The sequence below is a fragment of the Nyctibius grandis genome, chromosome 16 (assembly GCF_013368605.1).
Source record: "Nyctibius grandis isolate bNycGra1 chromosome 16, bNycGra1.pri, whole genome shotgun sequence".
Taxonomy (NCBI): domain Eukaryota; kingdom Metazoa; phylum Chordata; class Aves; order Nyctibiiformes; family Nyctibiidae; genus Nyctibius; species Nyctibius grandis.
This window is the reverse complement of record NC_090673.1, coordinates 1976584-1990932: the sequence shown is the minus strand read 5'-3', so window position 1 is coordinate 1990932 and position 14349 is coordinate 1976584. Positions and strand designations below refer to the sequence as shown.

Below are 14349 nucleotides of genomic sequence, written 5' to 3'. Positions count from 1 at the left end.
GCACAAGGATAGGCTGACTGGGTGGCATCTCCTCCGCTTTGGGCTTAGGAGAAGCAAAGGCCTGAATCTTGCTCAATCAGTCCAAGGACATTTGCACACAAAATCTAGGTTATTCATTCAGGTCAACAGGTATTTTTTTAAAGCAAGATTCATACAAGATAAGTGCCATGAAATGTTCTAAGTACACACTAGACAACAGCGTAAAGATAACACAAAAAATAACCAACAAAGAACTAAACTGATGAATCTGCGGGTGAGATGTGGATGTAGCATATTGGACAGAAACCAATTTATGTATTTACATACCAGAAACATTTACATACCATTTTGAGTTATGCTGTATAAAAGAGGGATTAGCATAAACATGTGAATATTTAAATGAGAGAGTAATGCAACGTTATAACTTGGAAGAAAAAAAAAAGAAGCCTATTGGAGAACAGAAAATCTGAGCAAAGACAGGAGGCTGACCACAGAACCCATCCCAGCACAAGCACCAGAACAGCTAATACCACAAAACACTTGAACATGTAGGCTCACGGTCAGCGAACCAGTATTAATTCTTTGAGCTTTTGCTCCCTCTCTTAATTATAAGTTTCTGGATTTCTGGCTCTTGCCCATCTCCCACTGACTTACAAGTACTCAGAGATGCCAAGAAACTCGGGATGATTACGATCCTGAGATGGAGACAGGAAATTAAGCACTGTCTGCCTGTGGCCAGTTTTCTCTCTTGCTAATGTGAAAGGCACATAAAAGGTGGTGTCCAACAACGTTCAAGCATCCAGCTAGGGAGTTACTTGTATGACGAAAAGTTACAACTGATCACTCAAAAATTAGTTCTGGAGAACCCAGATGAGATCAGTTGGAGCACATATAAGCCTCCACCCCTTGGATTCTACACAATTCACATTTCTGATCATTCCCGTAAAGGGCAAAGAGCGCGGCTGTACTAACAGTCAGAAGTCTTGGGTCTTACCATCACAGCTGTGCACGTCTCATCCCTTACCCGTGCTGGTGCCCGCTGAGAGGAACGGCATGCTCAGGCACGTCAGGCATCCCAGAGCGGCATCTGCAAGGGCTCCCCTGCACGCCGGCAGCGCCTCACCACCGAGACCAAGCTGGAAGGAAAGAGCACCCTGAGTGCATACAGCACCATAAATTCTGACAGTATATTGAGTCAGTCAGGGGACATCGACTGTGCCATGGGCTTCTGACAGAGGGCACGTGCTAACTACTAACAGAGCTGTAAGTCACACTAACACTGGAGATAGGTAATGTTTTAGGAGCTGCAGTTAGATCCTAGATCATCGCGTACACCATCTTTTTAGAATTTCTAACACGGGAAATGGAGCAGGTGCTGCTGACATGACACAGTGTGACTTACACTATCCACAAAACCAAACAATTCAATTGAGATGAGACTCCACCAGTGACCCCTGCCGTCATGGTGCTGCAGCTCAGAGACAAGGCACCACCACCTACTCCGAGGCGTGCTCAGGACACTTCCTCGCGATACATTTACACCTCTGAGCCAGGGTCTGGTATTTTTGTGTCCTCAGAGGTTATGACATGGTATTGCTCGTCAGTATTAAAATGGCACCACCAGGCCAGCACAGCCCCAGACACGCTCAAAGACAAAACCTCCACAAGCCAAACTTCAACAAGATGCTTCTGGTGTTTGTTGTCAAGCCTACAGCGAAGACTTTGCAAGGTGAAACCCCCCTTCCAGATTCACGGAGCTCTGCTCCTTCCAGAGGGCCAAGGCCAGCTCTCAGGGTGCCCAGGACAATCCTAAAACCGGGATTACCGAAACAAAGGCACCGCGAGGCCCGGAGCGCCGGCCCCGGCTCGGGGTGGCTGCTCTCCGGCAGGCGGTGCGGCGGTTCGCGGCTGAGCTGAGGGTCGGTTCGGGAAACCTCCACGCTGCTACAGCCGGGCACAGCCCCGTTAAGGCGGTGCCTGTCCCCGGAGCCACCGGGCCGCGGCGGCGGGGCCGGCCGAGGCGGGGCGGGCTCCCACCGCCCCCCGCATCACATGAGGGAACTTCGGGCCAATGGCGCCGCGGCGGGGGCCGGGGCCGCGCTCGCACCCGCGGACGCTCATTCAAAACGCGGCCGGGCTCGGGCGCCGGCAGCCCCGTACCGCTGTCCCCGCGCCGCGCCGCTCGCCCCGGGGCTCCGCGGGGCCGGGCGCTGCCGGCGGCGATGCCCGGCGGGGCCGCGGCCTGAGGCGGCCGCCCGCCCGCCGCCATGCCGGTGAAGAACCGGTACAACCTGGTGGACGATGGCTGCGACTCCCGCGTCCCGCTGCACAACGAGGAGGCCTTCCAGCACGGCATCCACTTCCAGGCCAAGGTGAGCCCCGGCCGCGCTCCCGCCGCCCCGGGGCCCTCGGTCCGGGGGCGCAGCAGGGCCCCCCCCGCCTGTCAGAGCCCCTCACCCCTTCCAGGCGCGGGGCTTTGGCAGAGGCTGCCCCGAGCAGCCCCCCCGCCCCGCCGGGCCCTTCACCCTCGCCTGTTGCAGACCGGCCTCAGGTGCGGGTACCCGCGGGCTGGGGGCCCCGGGCCGGCCGCCACCGGTGGGCCATGTGCTGGCCCCGGGGCCGGTGGCACTGCGGGCTCGCGGCCAGCGCTCGCTGTGTCCCCTCCGTGCCCATGGCATGCTGCTGCTTCGCTCCGCAAGTGCTGCTGTGTGCCAGATCTAAGGGGGTCTAAAGAGAACACCAACAAATTATGAAAGCTTTACACTTAATTGTCACAATCAAACAGGTTCTTGCTTTTTCCCCCCAGTATTTTTTCATCTGTTTGATCCTCAGAAGCCGCCCCGAGTGCTTCATTAGAGAGCTGGTCTGCAAAGATCCCTCTTGACAGCGCAATGGATGCTGCCTGTGCCAGCTGCACATGCACGTCCTTGCTCGATCTGGTGCCTGTCCTGTCCCCCATCGGGCAGGACCCTGGTCCTGCTGCGGCCAGGCAGCAGCTCTGTATTCCCCTGGAAACCAGCAGGCTGTTACGTGCTGCTTAAAATCATATTAGTGCCTCCCTCCATCTGACCTGTTCCCTGCATGAAAATCTGGGCAGGCAAAGCCTTCGTTTAAATGCATGCAGTCTTCAGGTATCAGAAAGAAATACTGGTATTGCCAGGAATTTTGTATCGATCACGAAGAACGGTCTGGCAGCGCAGCATCACCCTGAGAAAGTGGCTCCACGGGAATTGACATTCTGTAGACAGCACGGGGAATGGGTTTGTAATTCAGCTGCCAAGAACAACTGCATTTTGCTGGAGCAAGTCTAGGGTTCCCTTCCCCTCTTTGCAGGTGGCCTAGCACAGATTAGAAATTGAATTCATGCCTGTTGTCTCCTGAGCTGGAAAGAAGGGGCATATATATTCAAATAAAGCTTTGAAACATGGATTTTGTGCATTTTGGTTTTCTGGCTAAAAGCTGTAAGATTTAAGCAGGATATAGGATGGATCTGAATAGACAGTTAACCACATATTTTAAAAATATCTCTCTTCCTTAGGGGAGAAAAACAATATTTCTTTTTTTAAATTAACATTTGCTGTGCCGCAGGCTCTGCTGAGGAGAAAAATCCTTATTTTGATTTTTAGAAGATGTGAAGCAACTGTACCTTTAACTGAGTGAAATGGGCTTCTTCAGATTGACAGCTTCAGGCATCCAGAGCTATTCAGAGAGTGGATAAGACGCTGTAAGATGTGAGAGTCTGAGATGGGGTGTTCATTACCTTAGTAACGTGCTTGCTCGGTTCTGCTCTAAAGTCTGTCTCTTCCAATTAGGACACTCATTGTGGGCACATCACTCAGCTGCAACTCTGACAATGACAAGGCTGTAGCTGGCTGCCAGGTGTCTCACACCAGACAATCTTACTGCCCACATTTAGTCTCTAATATCTGCATACCAAACTGTCTTATTTGCCCTATAATCTTCAGGGACAAACTTCAGGAGGTCAATACCAGGAGCTGCTTGTGGGAAGGTGGCTGTTCGTGCAGAGCTTTGTGAGCTGGCAGGGCTCTGCACGAGTACCCAAACTCTGCAGCAAGGCCAAAGCAGGGAGTTTGGGAGAATCTCTTCTGGCTCAGCAGCCCCCAGCTCTCCTCTTGCCCCCACCCATTAATTTATCTTTGGTAGCACAGCCTGTTCCCCACTGCAGCCCTCTTGTTCACAGGCAGAAGGCCAGCTGGCTGCACTGGATCAGTCTGGATTACCTGTGACTGCACAGACAGCCACCACAGAGCAGGGAAGGAGGTGTCTGCAAACCAAAGACACCACAGATGTGGAGCGATACAGCTGTGCCCTCGCTGCCAGGGCAGAGGGAAAGCCTAGCTCTGTCGCTCCCTTCCCTGCTGCCCTCAAGCTCTCATGGTCCTAGCGGTTTGACTCTGCTGTGGTTTACCAAAGGCTGTAGCTGAACTTAACTGCTCTTAAAAATGTCATTTTGCAAAGGCATTTGCAGAAGCATCAGAAAAGCCAGATGACCTTTCAGATTGCTTGCGGTGTTTATGTCAAGGCAGGCAAAAGAGCAGTAAATACCGAGCCAGGAGAACTCATCTCTGAAAGCCCTATTAAGTAGAAGTTTTTCCAAGATAAAACCCATTGCAAACTGCAGGTGTTACAATAGAGAAATAAAACCAGAACTGTGTCAGTAACAGTGATAGCTATGGGGCTGCTCTTGGGGAAGTATTTTGTCCCTGCTCATATGTATATTATCTCCCTGAATGTTTCCAGGGGCCTCCTAATTAGTTGCCCCTTCTCCTTGTCCCCTTTCTATATGGGAACAACTTCAAAAAAACCCACAAAACAACCCCACAACTTAAAATCACACACATACACACAAGAACAGACATAATTCATGAACCAAATGCTCTTGAGAGGGTGACTAAGCTTTGTAACTGCCCTCTGCCCCCCTGCTAACCTGCCCGTGACAGCTGTGCAGAGATGGGCTGTGTCACACTGAGCCAATGGACCCCCCTGGGAACCCACCAGCCCCCTGCCCTCGGCTGCCTGAGCCGCAGGGCTGCACCAGCCCACGCTGGCATCTCTCACGGGGCCGCTCACCCTCTCACTCAGATGGCATTTGTCTCGCACTCACCAACATGCCCTTGATGTCCGAGTCTTTCCTCAGAGCCGTGAGCCACGCCGCCTTACAACATTAATGGCCTTTTGCTCCACACGCGAGCCGACTGCCCAGGACACTGCGCCTTTTCCTCATTCCCAAAGCTGAGCTGGCAGCTTGGCAGCGGCGCGGGCAGCACTGCTGCGAGTCTGTGCCACGCGAGCTGTCACAGGTACCACCGCGCTGCAGCAGCCGCCTCCTGCCAACAGATGCACAACCCAGGTCTGCTTTGGCACACAAACGTTACAACCCGGTGTAAGGGGAGAGTACAGGCAGAGCTGGGAACAGCACACAGGAGGGAGAGACGCCAGCAGCAGGAAGCTGCCTGCCTTCCCCAACAACCCGCGCAGCAACCAGCCTGCAGATAGCTGTGGGTGTGTGAAGCAGTAGAGGCAGAGGTGCTGGGACCCACCATCTGCCCACGTCCGAGCCCTGGAGTAAGGGGTGCTGCAGCCCTGCTGGAACCGGTGCTTACACTGAAATGCAGACACTGGGTGCCAAGGGTGCTATCACCTTGGTGCAAGCTCAGCCAGGCAGCTTGTTTAGGACTGCGGCTCCTGCAAGCGTAGTTAAAAACAGCTGGTATAGGATGCAGATTTGAGCGAGTTTACCAGGATTCTACAGACAGCTGAGCTGGTCCAACCAAGCCAGGACAATGGTGTCCAGAGAGAGGATGGTCCAGACTGAAAAGTTAGGCCAGAATTATGAGCCTTTTCCAGGAAAGCTAGTTGTTGCACATCCTGGCAACTTTCCAACTCTTATGTGCTTTTAGCTTTGAGTCTTTTAAAAGCAGGTGTAGTGAGGAATGACAAAGGATGGACAGGCCCATTTTCAGACCCACAGGATCGTGACTCGATTAGCAACAGACACTGCCCTGCAAAGCACTGGTAAAGGCACATCCAGGATCTGAATGAGGTCAGAAGCTCACACCCGACATTAGAAGTCCATGAACTTCTCCCTGACTTTGATAATATTATCCACAACAGATATTCCTGTCATGTCCTGGGTCAAGAGGGTCTAACTAAGCAGGGACTAATTTAATGAGATGCTGTTTGTTTTGCAGAAGCCTACACCATTAACTTGTGCATTACTTTACAGCCCGTCTCACTGTTCTGTCTTTCAGTACATCGGCAGCTTGGACGTACCCAGGCCCAACAGTCGCGTGGAGATCGTGGCAGCCATGAGAAGGATTCGGGTAAGTTCAAAAGAGCTACAAAATCCCACACGGATTAAAAGGTTACATGCACTGGAGTGACTTGGTTGCAGTGCGCTGTTGTGTATTTCTCCCCCACCCTTCCTATCTGGAGCTCAAATCTCAGCACAAGCAGGATTGTAACACACTTTCAGAAATTCCCAAGGCATATTAGGCTAGAACCATCCCTGCTCTTTGCAAAGGGATCAGTTAGCAAAACTCAAACGTAAAACCGTAGTGTCTCTGAGCAGGTATGGGGATTCTCCTTGAACCCAAGAGATATATTTAGCCTGTCTGGGGTTTTTTTTGCGTGTGTGTGTGTGTGTGTGTGTGTGTGAAAAATGAGATGTACACAATCTGCTCAACAAAAGCACTCAAATTCATTGACAGTTCCAAATATATTATGTTATTATATATTGAAATATCAATGGCCTGGCAGATGTTAGGGATGTAAATCCCATCAGACTAGACTTTGTGGATCGTGCTGCTCATGGAATAACTTGCTGCTTTCCCCTGTCCTCCAGTACAGTTTTACAGTTCCTGTTTTTCATAAGTCTGTGCTTTTCCTCCTCTAGCCCTTTATTCTTCAGAACAACCTGTGAATGGTGACCAGGTTTAGCTACGATTAGCAGGGTGGCAAACTTACATCTGCTTCATGTATAACCAGTCCCAGTGTATCTACCCCAAAAGGCGGCGCAGCTGTTGTGTCTGGCTGAAGTTTTGCAGGGGTCTTAATTCTTAGGCTGTTCATATGTCTCACATCAGCTGAAGCAGGTTTGAGAATCTTCCATTTAAAGCTTTGAAGGGATTATCCTATTTCCCCCCCACTCCCCGCAGTGTTTAACCATCTAATTTTCATTTAGAATAGCGCTTTTAAACTTAGCCTGTAACTGGCTGGGGAGCTGATGTATTCATCTCCAGCCAAGCTCAGAAATAACATTCCCCTGCCTTTCCCTGCTCAGACTATTAGCACAGCTCTTGCTCAGAACACAGTGCAGCAGCAATCTAAATTGCCTGGTTATTTATGGAACAGGTGAACATCTACAGGAAGCAAAGGCAATTAGGTGAGGACTACCAGGGCAGTTTAGATACTGGCATAACTACTGGTAATTTGTGATCTGAATCAATATTTAGCATCAGATTTGACACTGCACTTCTGCTGATCTTTGACTGGATAACAACCTGTGCAAGAAAAAGCAGACAGTATTTTAATATCAGTTTCTAGAAAGCATTGCATTCTGTTTTCATACCTGCTATTGCCACGATGGTATCTAGCTCAGTCTTGGCAGTGCAATAACATGCTTGGGTGCTATGCGAAACATGTAAGAAACCACTCTGCATTCATGGATGCCATCAATTAATCTTATCACACAATATTTTTAAAGTAGGCGTCCTGTATTCTGTACTGGGTTTTTAAATCTTGGAAGCCCTTTCCAAAAAGGGAGGGCTTCCCTTTTTGTGCGTATTGTACAGCAGGATCTTATTCAGACACTTCCTGGCTGCTGAGCGGAAGATGCTCCTCTATTGAAGATAGTTAATTGGCACTGATCCTTAATTAGAGCATAAAGAGTGAACTGGGAGGTCTTTGAAGAGAATTCTAGTGCATAGAGTACACAACCTAGGAACTGAGGGAAGCTCGGGGTTATTTATGTAGCATTCATTTGCATGCAGAGGCCTTGTCTATACTAGAGTTTTTTCCCATGGACTCTCAGCAGCACCAATTGCGACTGGGAGGAAACACTGGAAGAAACTATTGGTGGAAACTAGTATTTTGCTACCATCTTATTGTGAGTGGTAGTGCCTGTTTGCACTGCAAGAGCAAGAAAGGTCCTGCAGCCCTGCCAAGTGCTGGCAGGGGCACATTGGGCTGAAGCTTTCATCCTTTGTGCACTCCAGTGTCCCACTGGAATTCTCTACTGGAGTGGAAGAGAAAAGTCACACAGTACAAGCCCTAGCACAACATTTCCTATGCTGCTCTCTGTGCCCTGCAACATGGGAGGAGGCAGCGTGAGCCATCGCTGGAGCAGTTGGTGACAAAGCCAGCTGAGCACGAGGGCAGCCCAAAGCACAGGCAGGCTGTTACTCATTGCTTCTGCCACTCCACAAGAGGACCAGGGAGGAGGACAAGGAGTCCCAGCTCAGTATTTTTCCAGGCTCTGACAGAGCTGGTTACTCTAGTTATTCATTAGTAAATTGATACAGCTCTGAAACTGCCTTCCTACTACATCTGATTCTGGTCTCCACTCTGATTAAAAGCACTTGCCCCAGGGGAAGAAACCTTGAGCTACCTAGCACTCAAAGTTGTCCTTGGAGTGTGGGGAGAGAGAGGGTGGTAAGAAAGATAGCAACTCCAGTTGCTAAGTCTGCTCCTTGGCATCTTACTGTCCTGTGTTTCGTACTGGGCGCTTTGGCCGGTTGCATGTGCATTATGCCAGGGAACCTGGGAGGAGCTCAGTGGTATTCTCCACACATGAACAGAGCACTCTGCTTGCAGACTTCAGGACATGCAGAGCGCACAGGCTATAGGATGTTACTCCCAGAGAGCCTCAAATGACATGTTTTAACATTTAGTCTGCTGAAATCGCTATCTGCTCTTTTTCATTAGGTATTTAAGATGCACTCTTATAGTAAAGCTTAAATCCATATTCCTGACTGAATGGAAGCTTGTAGAATTGCTAGCAATACTCCATTAGTCACACATTAGATTCCCATTTCATAACAGACTGGAAAACCTTGTCTCATCATGTTCTATGCTTCCACTGGAAGGAATGCAAATGCAATAGGTAGGACAGGGAAGCTGCTGTTCTTAGCTTCCCATTATGCAGAGCTAGACAACTTTAAATTTGCTAATCCTCCCAGTGGATTATTAGCTACATACAGCTGCCATGTTATTATACGATGATCAGAGTTCAAACTAATCCCTCTACCTCCTCTTGCCCTGGTAGGGGAGGTGATGAAATCAGTTTGCTACTTGAATAAGTACACTGTGCTCTGACAGGCATGTCGAGTGGCTGTTTATGAGAGTCCAGCTCATCGCGCGGCTCCGAGCACCCAGTGCAGGCAGGCGCTCCTCCACCTCCCAGGGAGAAGCAGCATGCCATGTCTGCTGGCTCCTGCTGCCCGAGGCCATCCAGGTCTGGGTGTCTGGCAGCACCCGCTCCTGCGCTCTGAGGCAGCGTTCTGGTGGAGCTGGTTTTCTGCTGAAGTGGATTCATCTGCAGATATTTGAGCCCTCTCAGCGCTCTAGGGAGCTTATGTACAATACAAGATTTTTTCTTCCTGCAGGAGTGGCAGCTAATGTGAAGAATACAGAAGTCCTTCTCAAGGGCTCAAACAGCTCCCTGATTCAGCAGGGTCACCCTTTCCCTAGACACACTGCTCTGGCTGCCTGTTAGTGAACAAATAAATAGCCAAGTTCTCCCCTCAGTCAGGTGAAGGCTCTCGCTGAGGGTAAGAGGAAAGATGTTGTGGAGTCAACACAACACTGAAACAGGAAAGCTTTGCTAAAGATGCTTATGGGAACAGGCTGAGGGGTAGAGAGTTTTGTAAAATACAAAACATTTCCTTGAAGCTCCTGAGGTTGCTTGGGAAGTCTTGCACTGGGAGACCAGGGAACGTATGGCTTTATGTGAAGGGTTAATATCACAACATGCCCTTCATCCCTTCCCCAGCTTCCACAGAGCTAGCACCGACCAGAGGAGAGTCAGCTGTTACCTTCCTAGAGCAACACTACCCTCAGTCCAGCACTTCACAGCCAGTCAAGCAGCCCTAGTGAAATGCTGCTATTTTGAGTGGCGAGTTGTACAAGCACATGGTAGGAGTAAGTGTCAAAGCCTGTCATCCCCACAGCCAGCCTGCTGCCAGCAATTCCCCAAGTCACTCCCTTTAATTACCTTTAGGGCACAGAATGAGTTTCCCTGGAATTTGCCCTTAAGAGTCTATGAAGTCTAGAAACTTCAGGTCTAGCTTGGACCTAAGCATGTATTAACACTCAGAAAGAAGCCAGATGTTAGATTATTTAATCATGTCAGAAGGGAACAGCCAACTGGTGCTGTGCCCATCCAAGCACCAGGATGAACAAACAGGAGGCAGGCATCCAGACTAATGTGTTTCTTCGGTTACCTCCACATTTCTTAGGCTTAACTTAATTGAGAAACCTTTTTCCCCAGAGGCCAGTGTACCAGAGAAGCACAAAGATTTATAAATCTTGATGCAGGATGCATCAGAAATGCCTGAGTTCTAGTTGGCATGAGAACCAGGTTCTCACTTCAGCCTCCCTCTTACCCTGATCGTTGTTGCTGCATCCATGCTCTTAAGCAGAGCCTCAACGCTTTGCAATTTCTCCACATGATGTTCTAGCGAGGAGGTGCAATCTAGCCACGCTGTAAGTCATACTGACTGCCAAATACCAGCTGGTAGTGTGGAAGTGTGACATGACATCAGTTTAAACCAGGATGAGTAGAAGTTACGATCCTTGTGAAGCAGCAGGGACAGCCACACAGAACCTGCCTCTGCTGCACCCCAGCAGCTCCCAGTCCCATAGCTGGGCTGGCTTTACACGGCAGCTCACACCCAAAGCCATGCCAGGTTATAAATTGCAACGGTTCAGGAGCAAATATGGATGTCATTTATCTGCTTTTACTACAGAAGGAGAGGAGCCAGGTGGACAGCTGGCAGAGGGCAGGGTGGCTGCCTTCAGCCATCTCAGGTTAATTTATCACCATGTGGCAGACTTCAGAGGTAGAGGTGTTTAACAGACTTTTCATTAGATTCTTCTAGAACACAGTTCCTTCAGTTTCCCCAGGCAGACAGCCTCCTTACTGCAGAAGAGAAGTTCACCAAGAGAACTGCTGCATAGATTCCTCTGATATATTCTGCCCATAAGCCCTTCCTGAGTTGTTATGCTTGGAGCTGAGTTTTCCTGCCAGCTTCGTGTTCATCTGAGCTGGAGCTGTGATCAGTACTAAAAAAAGAAGCCGAACTCCCAGCTGCTAGGTTTCTTGGTTAGTCTTTGCAGCCTCTCCCACTATAATGAAGTTACTTGGTCTGCTGCAGCTGAAGCACAGACTCAGATGTGGAAGTGGGAATTGTTGGAGCCCTTGCTCTCACATAGACCTCTGTAGCTGCATGCCAGGATCTGTTGTTGTTGGATGGAAGTTGGTCCTGGAGGGCTTTTCCTTTCAGCCTCTTTGGAAGAGCATCCAAATGCTCAGCTAATGACAGCCCTGGGCTGGGAAAGAAAACAACCCTAGCATCTTGAAATATTTCAGCAGTCTTCAGACTGCTGGTGTGGACCTTTCTTTAGTTCTCACAATTCCATGCACCTTCCTTTCATTTACAGGAGGGTGCAGGAAAAACAGATGGCGGCTCCTACATGGTTAGAGTGTAAAACACAAGTATCTCATGTGTCTGCTCCAAACTGCTAGCACACCCCGAGCCAGTTAAAGACACAGCTGATAGTACACAGTGGTGGTGAGGAAATGCTCCATGTTGGTAACCAGGCTCCATTTACTAGGTGCTTTACAGACAGGAGAGCTGGGCCATGTCAGTTCACCCACGGCCTTTAAATATTGTCATCACAGTGACATTCACTGGATCCCATGAATAACTACTATAGAAGGTAGTCCCGTGCTGCGGTCATGGGTCCAATCAACATTTATACTGACAAGCATAGGGGCAAACAGCAGACCTTATGGGAAGAAGAAAGGAGGACTTAAGAGAGACAAGCTTCCCCAAGCCTGTACATTTCTCTTCCTCCTTCTCCCCCATACCAAAAGGACAATGTGTTTACCCCAAAGTATGCTCCAAGAGAGCATCTTTTTCTAGGATACCTTCCCTGCTTCTCTGGAGAACCACGCAAGGGTTGCTTACACTGATACATATTAGGCAGAGCCTATAGCCTCCAGGAGAGAGCTGTGGTTTTAGGTATCCAAACCAAGTATACATGAGCATGTACAAACTTGCTCTGATACCTTTTGGATCAAGTCTGGTGTCAGTTTTGGCTCTTCTCCGAAGCAGAGGCCTAAGAAAGGCTCATGCAGCTTCACGCAGGCAGTACATGAGTAGACTATAGTCAATTCTCCTCAGCACAGCCTACAAGTCTACCACAAAAAAACCTGAGGAACTTGCACTAGTGACTTGGAAGGATTTACAGGTGATCACGGATGGCTTTGCGTCCTCTAGGTCTTTCTGTACTTCTCTCTCCCTGTCCAGCAGCCCACACACCTTTGCCTACAACCTTACCTGCCATCTGCTTTATTAAGGGAGGATACCAGGCAACACAACAAAGCTACAGGCACAGGTAAGAACAGTCTCTCAGACAAACAGACAGAGATTGGCAGAAAAAGCAAAGAGATTGGCCACCAAGGCCTCAAGAGCAGAGGGGATGACTTGGCTTCAGGCATCTTTGCCATAGGGCCCTTCTCTTCCACAGGCACCTGGGGCCCCGTTACCCAGCCCACCTACAGCACTGCCCAGCTCCAAGCACTATGGTCTCAGAAACACCAGTTACTCCCAGGGTCCCATCCATAGCAGGCATCTGAGGCAGTTTAAGGTTTCTACCACACAAGATTAACCTAATTGGTTTTACCTTTCCAGGCCCTGGCAAAATACAGCAAGTGTTTTCAGGATGGTAATTAAGTGTTAATTGCAGCTAAGTTTAGCCCTAATGCCTCATTAGTTTGTTTTCCTCTATTTTTTGCAGCTCTAGCAGAGTCTCCTGCATGGAGATGGGGATCAGGCTGGGCTTCCCGGGAGGCAGAGGAGTCCTGCAGCGTGCTCCAAGGGTCCCACCTGAGCCATGCCAGGAAGCCTCTTACCTCCTCCTACACAAGAGGAGGAGATCTGGGTGTGGAGACAGAGGCCTTTAGACCTTCATGCTCTAATTGCCATCTGGGCAGCAGCTCCCCAGGGCTCTCTGGTGTGCCCAGACACACACATTAGCCTGTTTTCACTAAATGGTGGGTTTTGCATCCCTTCCTATTACTCCTTTGCTAGAGCCTTCACCACCCTGGCCCCCTTAGCAGGTTCTTTGTCCTCTCCCATGCCTGAGGACTAGTTAGTGAGTTTAACAAGGGCAGGCAGCACTCAAGCTACTACTATTCGGTGCCCTGCTCTACTGAAAAGCATTTTACTGTTCCACATTCCAAATGGCACCTGACTTTGGTTCCCACAGTCTGTTTGCTGGTCTTTAAAAATATAATGAACCTGGCAGAGGTGCCCTTGGGAGAGGAAGCCACCTTACAGTAGGAGATGACAGCCACATTATGGGTCTTACCTTTCTGCAGCACAGGTGCTGCCGGGATGCTGAGGAAGGAGGCAAGCCCTCTGGCAGAAGGTCTGGCAAGAATCTGTTTCTCCAGGCAGAATGAGTGGCCTCAGCATGAGCCTGCAGGGTCTCCTCTCACAACATGCAGAGCTGGAGCCTCCCACCCCACCTCCAGGAAGGGCTTCCTACCCTCCCACTGAGTTTTATAGCCTCCCCTTTCCCAGTATGCCCTGCAACCCTAATTAGCCAAAACACCAGGTGGGACTGTGTCTCGCAGAGGTCCCTTGCCATGAAGGCCCAAGGAAGCGGGAAGGCTGGGGTTAGAAGGGTGGGTGATACAGGTGCAGCTCCTTAGGCCTCTCTACGTGTGTTCTCCAGTCCATGGTCACCTTGGCAGGCTCAAGTGTGTTTCAAGCACATCCTGCTTTACTGGCCTTACAGAAAATTTAATTTTCATAAAAGGAAGCAATGGCTTTAAAAATAGGGAAGCTGCTTTTAGAGAAGAATTGAGTCTGCTATGTCTCAGACTAACCCAAGCTTGTTTTATCCAGTTTCTGCTCTTTGTATTATCATGGCACAAAGGGAAGAAGCTCTTAATGAGATGTTTTGGCAGTGGCGTCATGCACAGTGTTTCTAGGCAGCATTGTGTGGCTGTGGTGGAGAACCGACGATGTCTTGAGTGGGAGGAGAGGAATAAAGAGCTCTCAGATTACACGGGAGTCCAGCCTTCTGCCCACTGCTTGGGGATGTCTCACCATGCCA

General features: G+C 49.8%; 1 protein-coding gene across 1 annotated transcript in view; it reads left to right on the top strand.

The window, feature by feature from the left end:
* Positions 1–2246: 2246 nt before the first annotated feature.
* Positions 2247–14349, top strand: part of LOC137670904 (carboxyl-terminal PDZ ligand of neuronal nitric oxide synthase protein-like) — a 29788-nt gene continuing 17685 nt past the window's right edge. Inside the window, exons 1-2 of the mRNA XM_068414062.1 lie at positions 2247–2351; positions 6252–6323. Of these exons, the coding sequence (XP_068270163.1) occupies positions 2247–2351; positions 6252–6323 (177 nt within the window). The remainder of the gene's footprint in view (positions 2352–6251; positions 6324–14349) is intronic.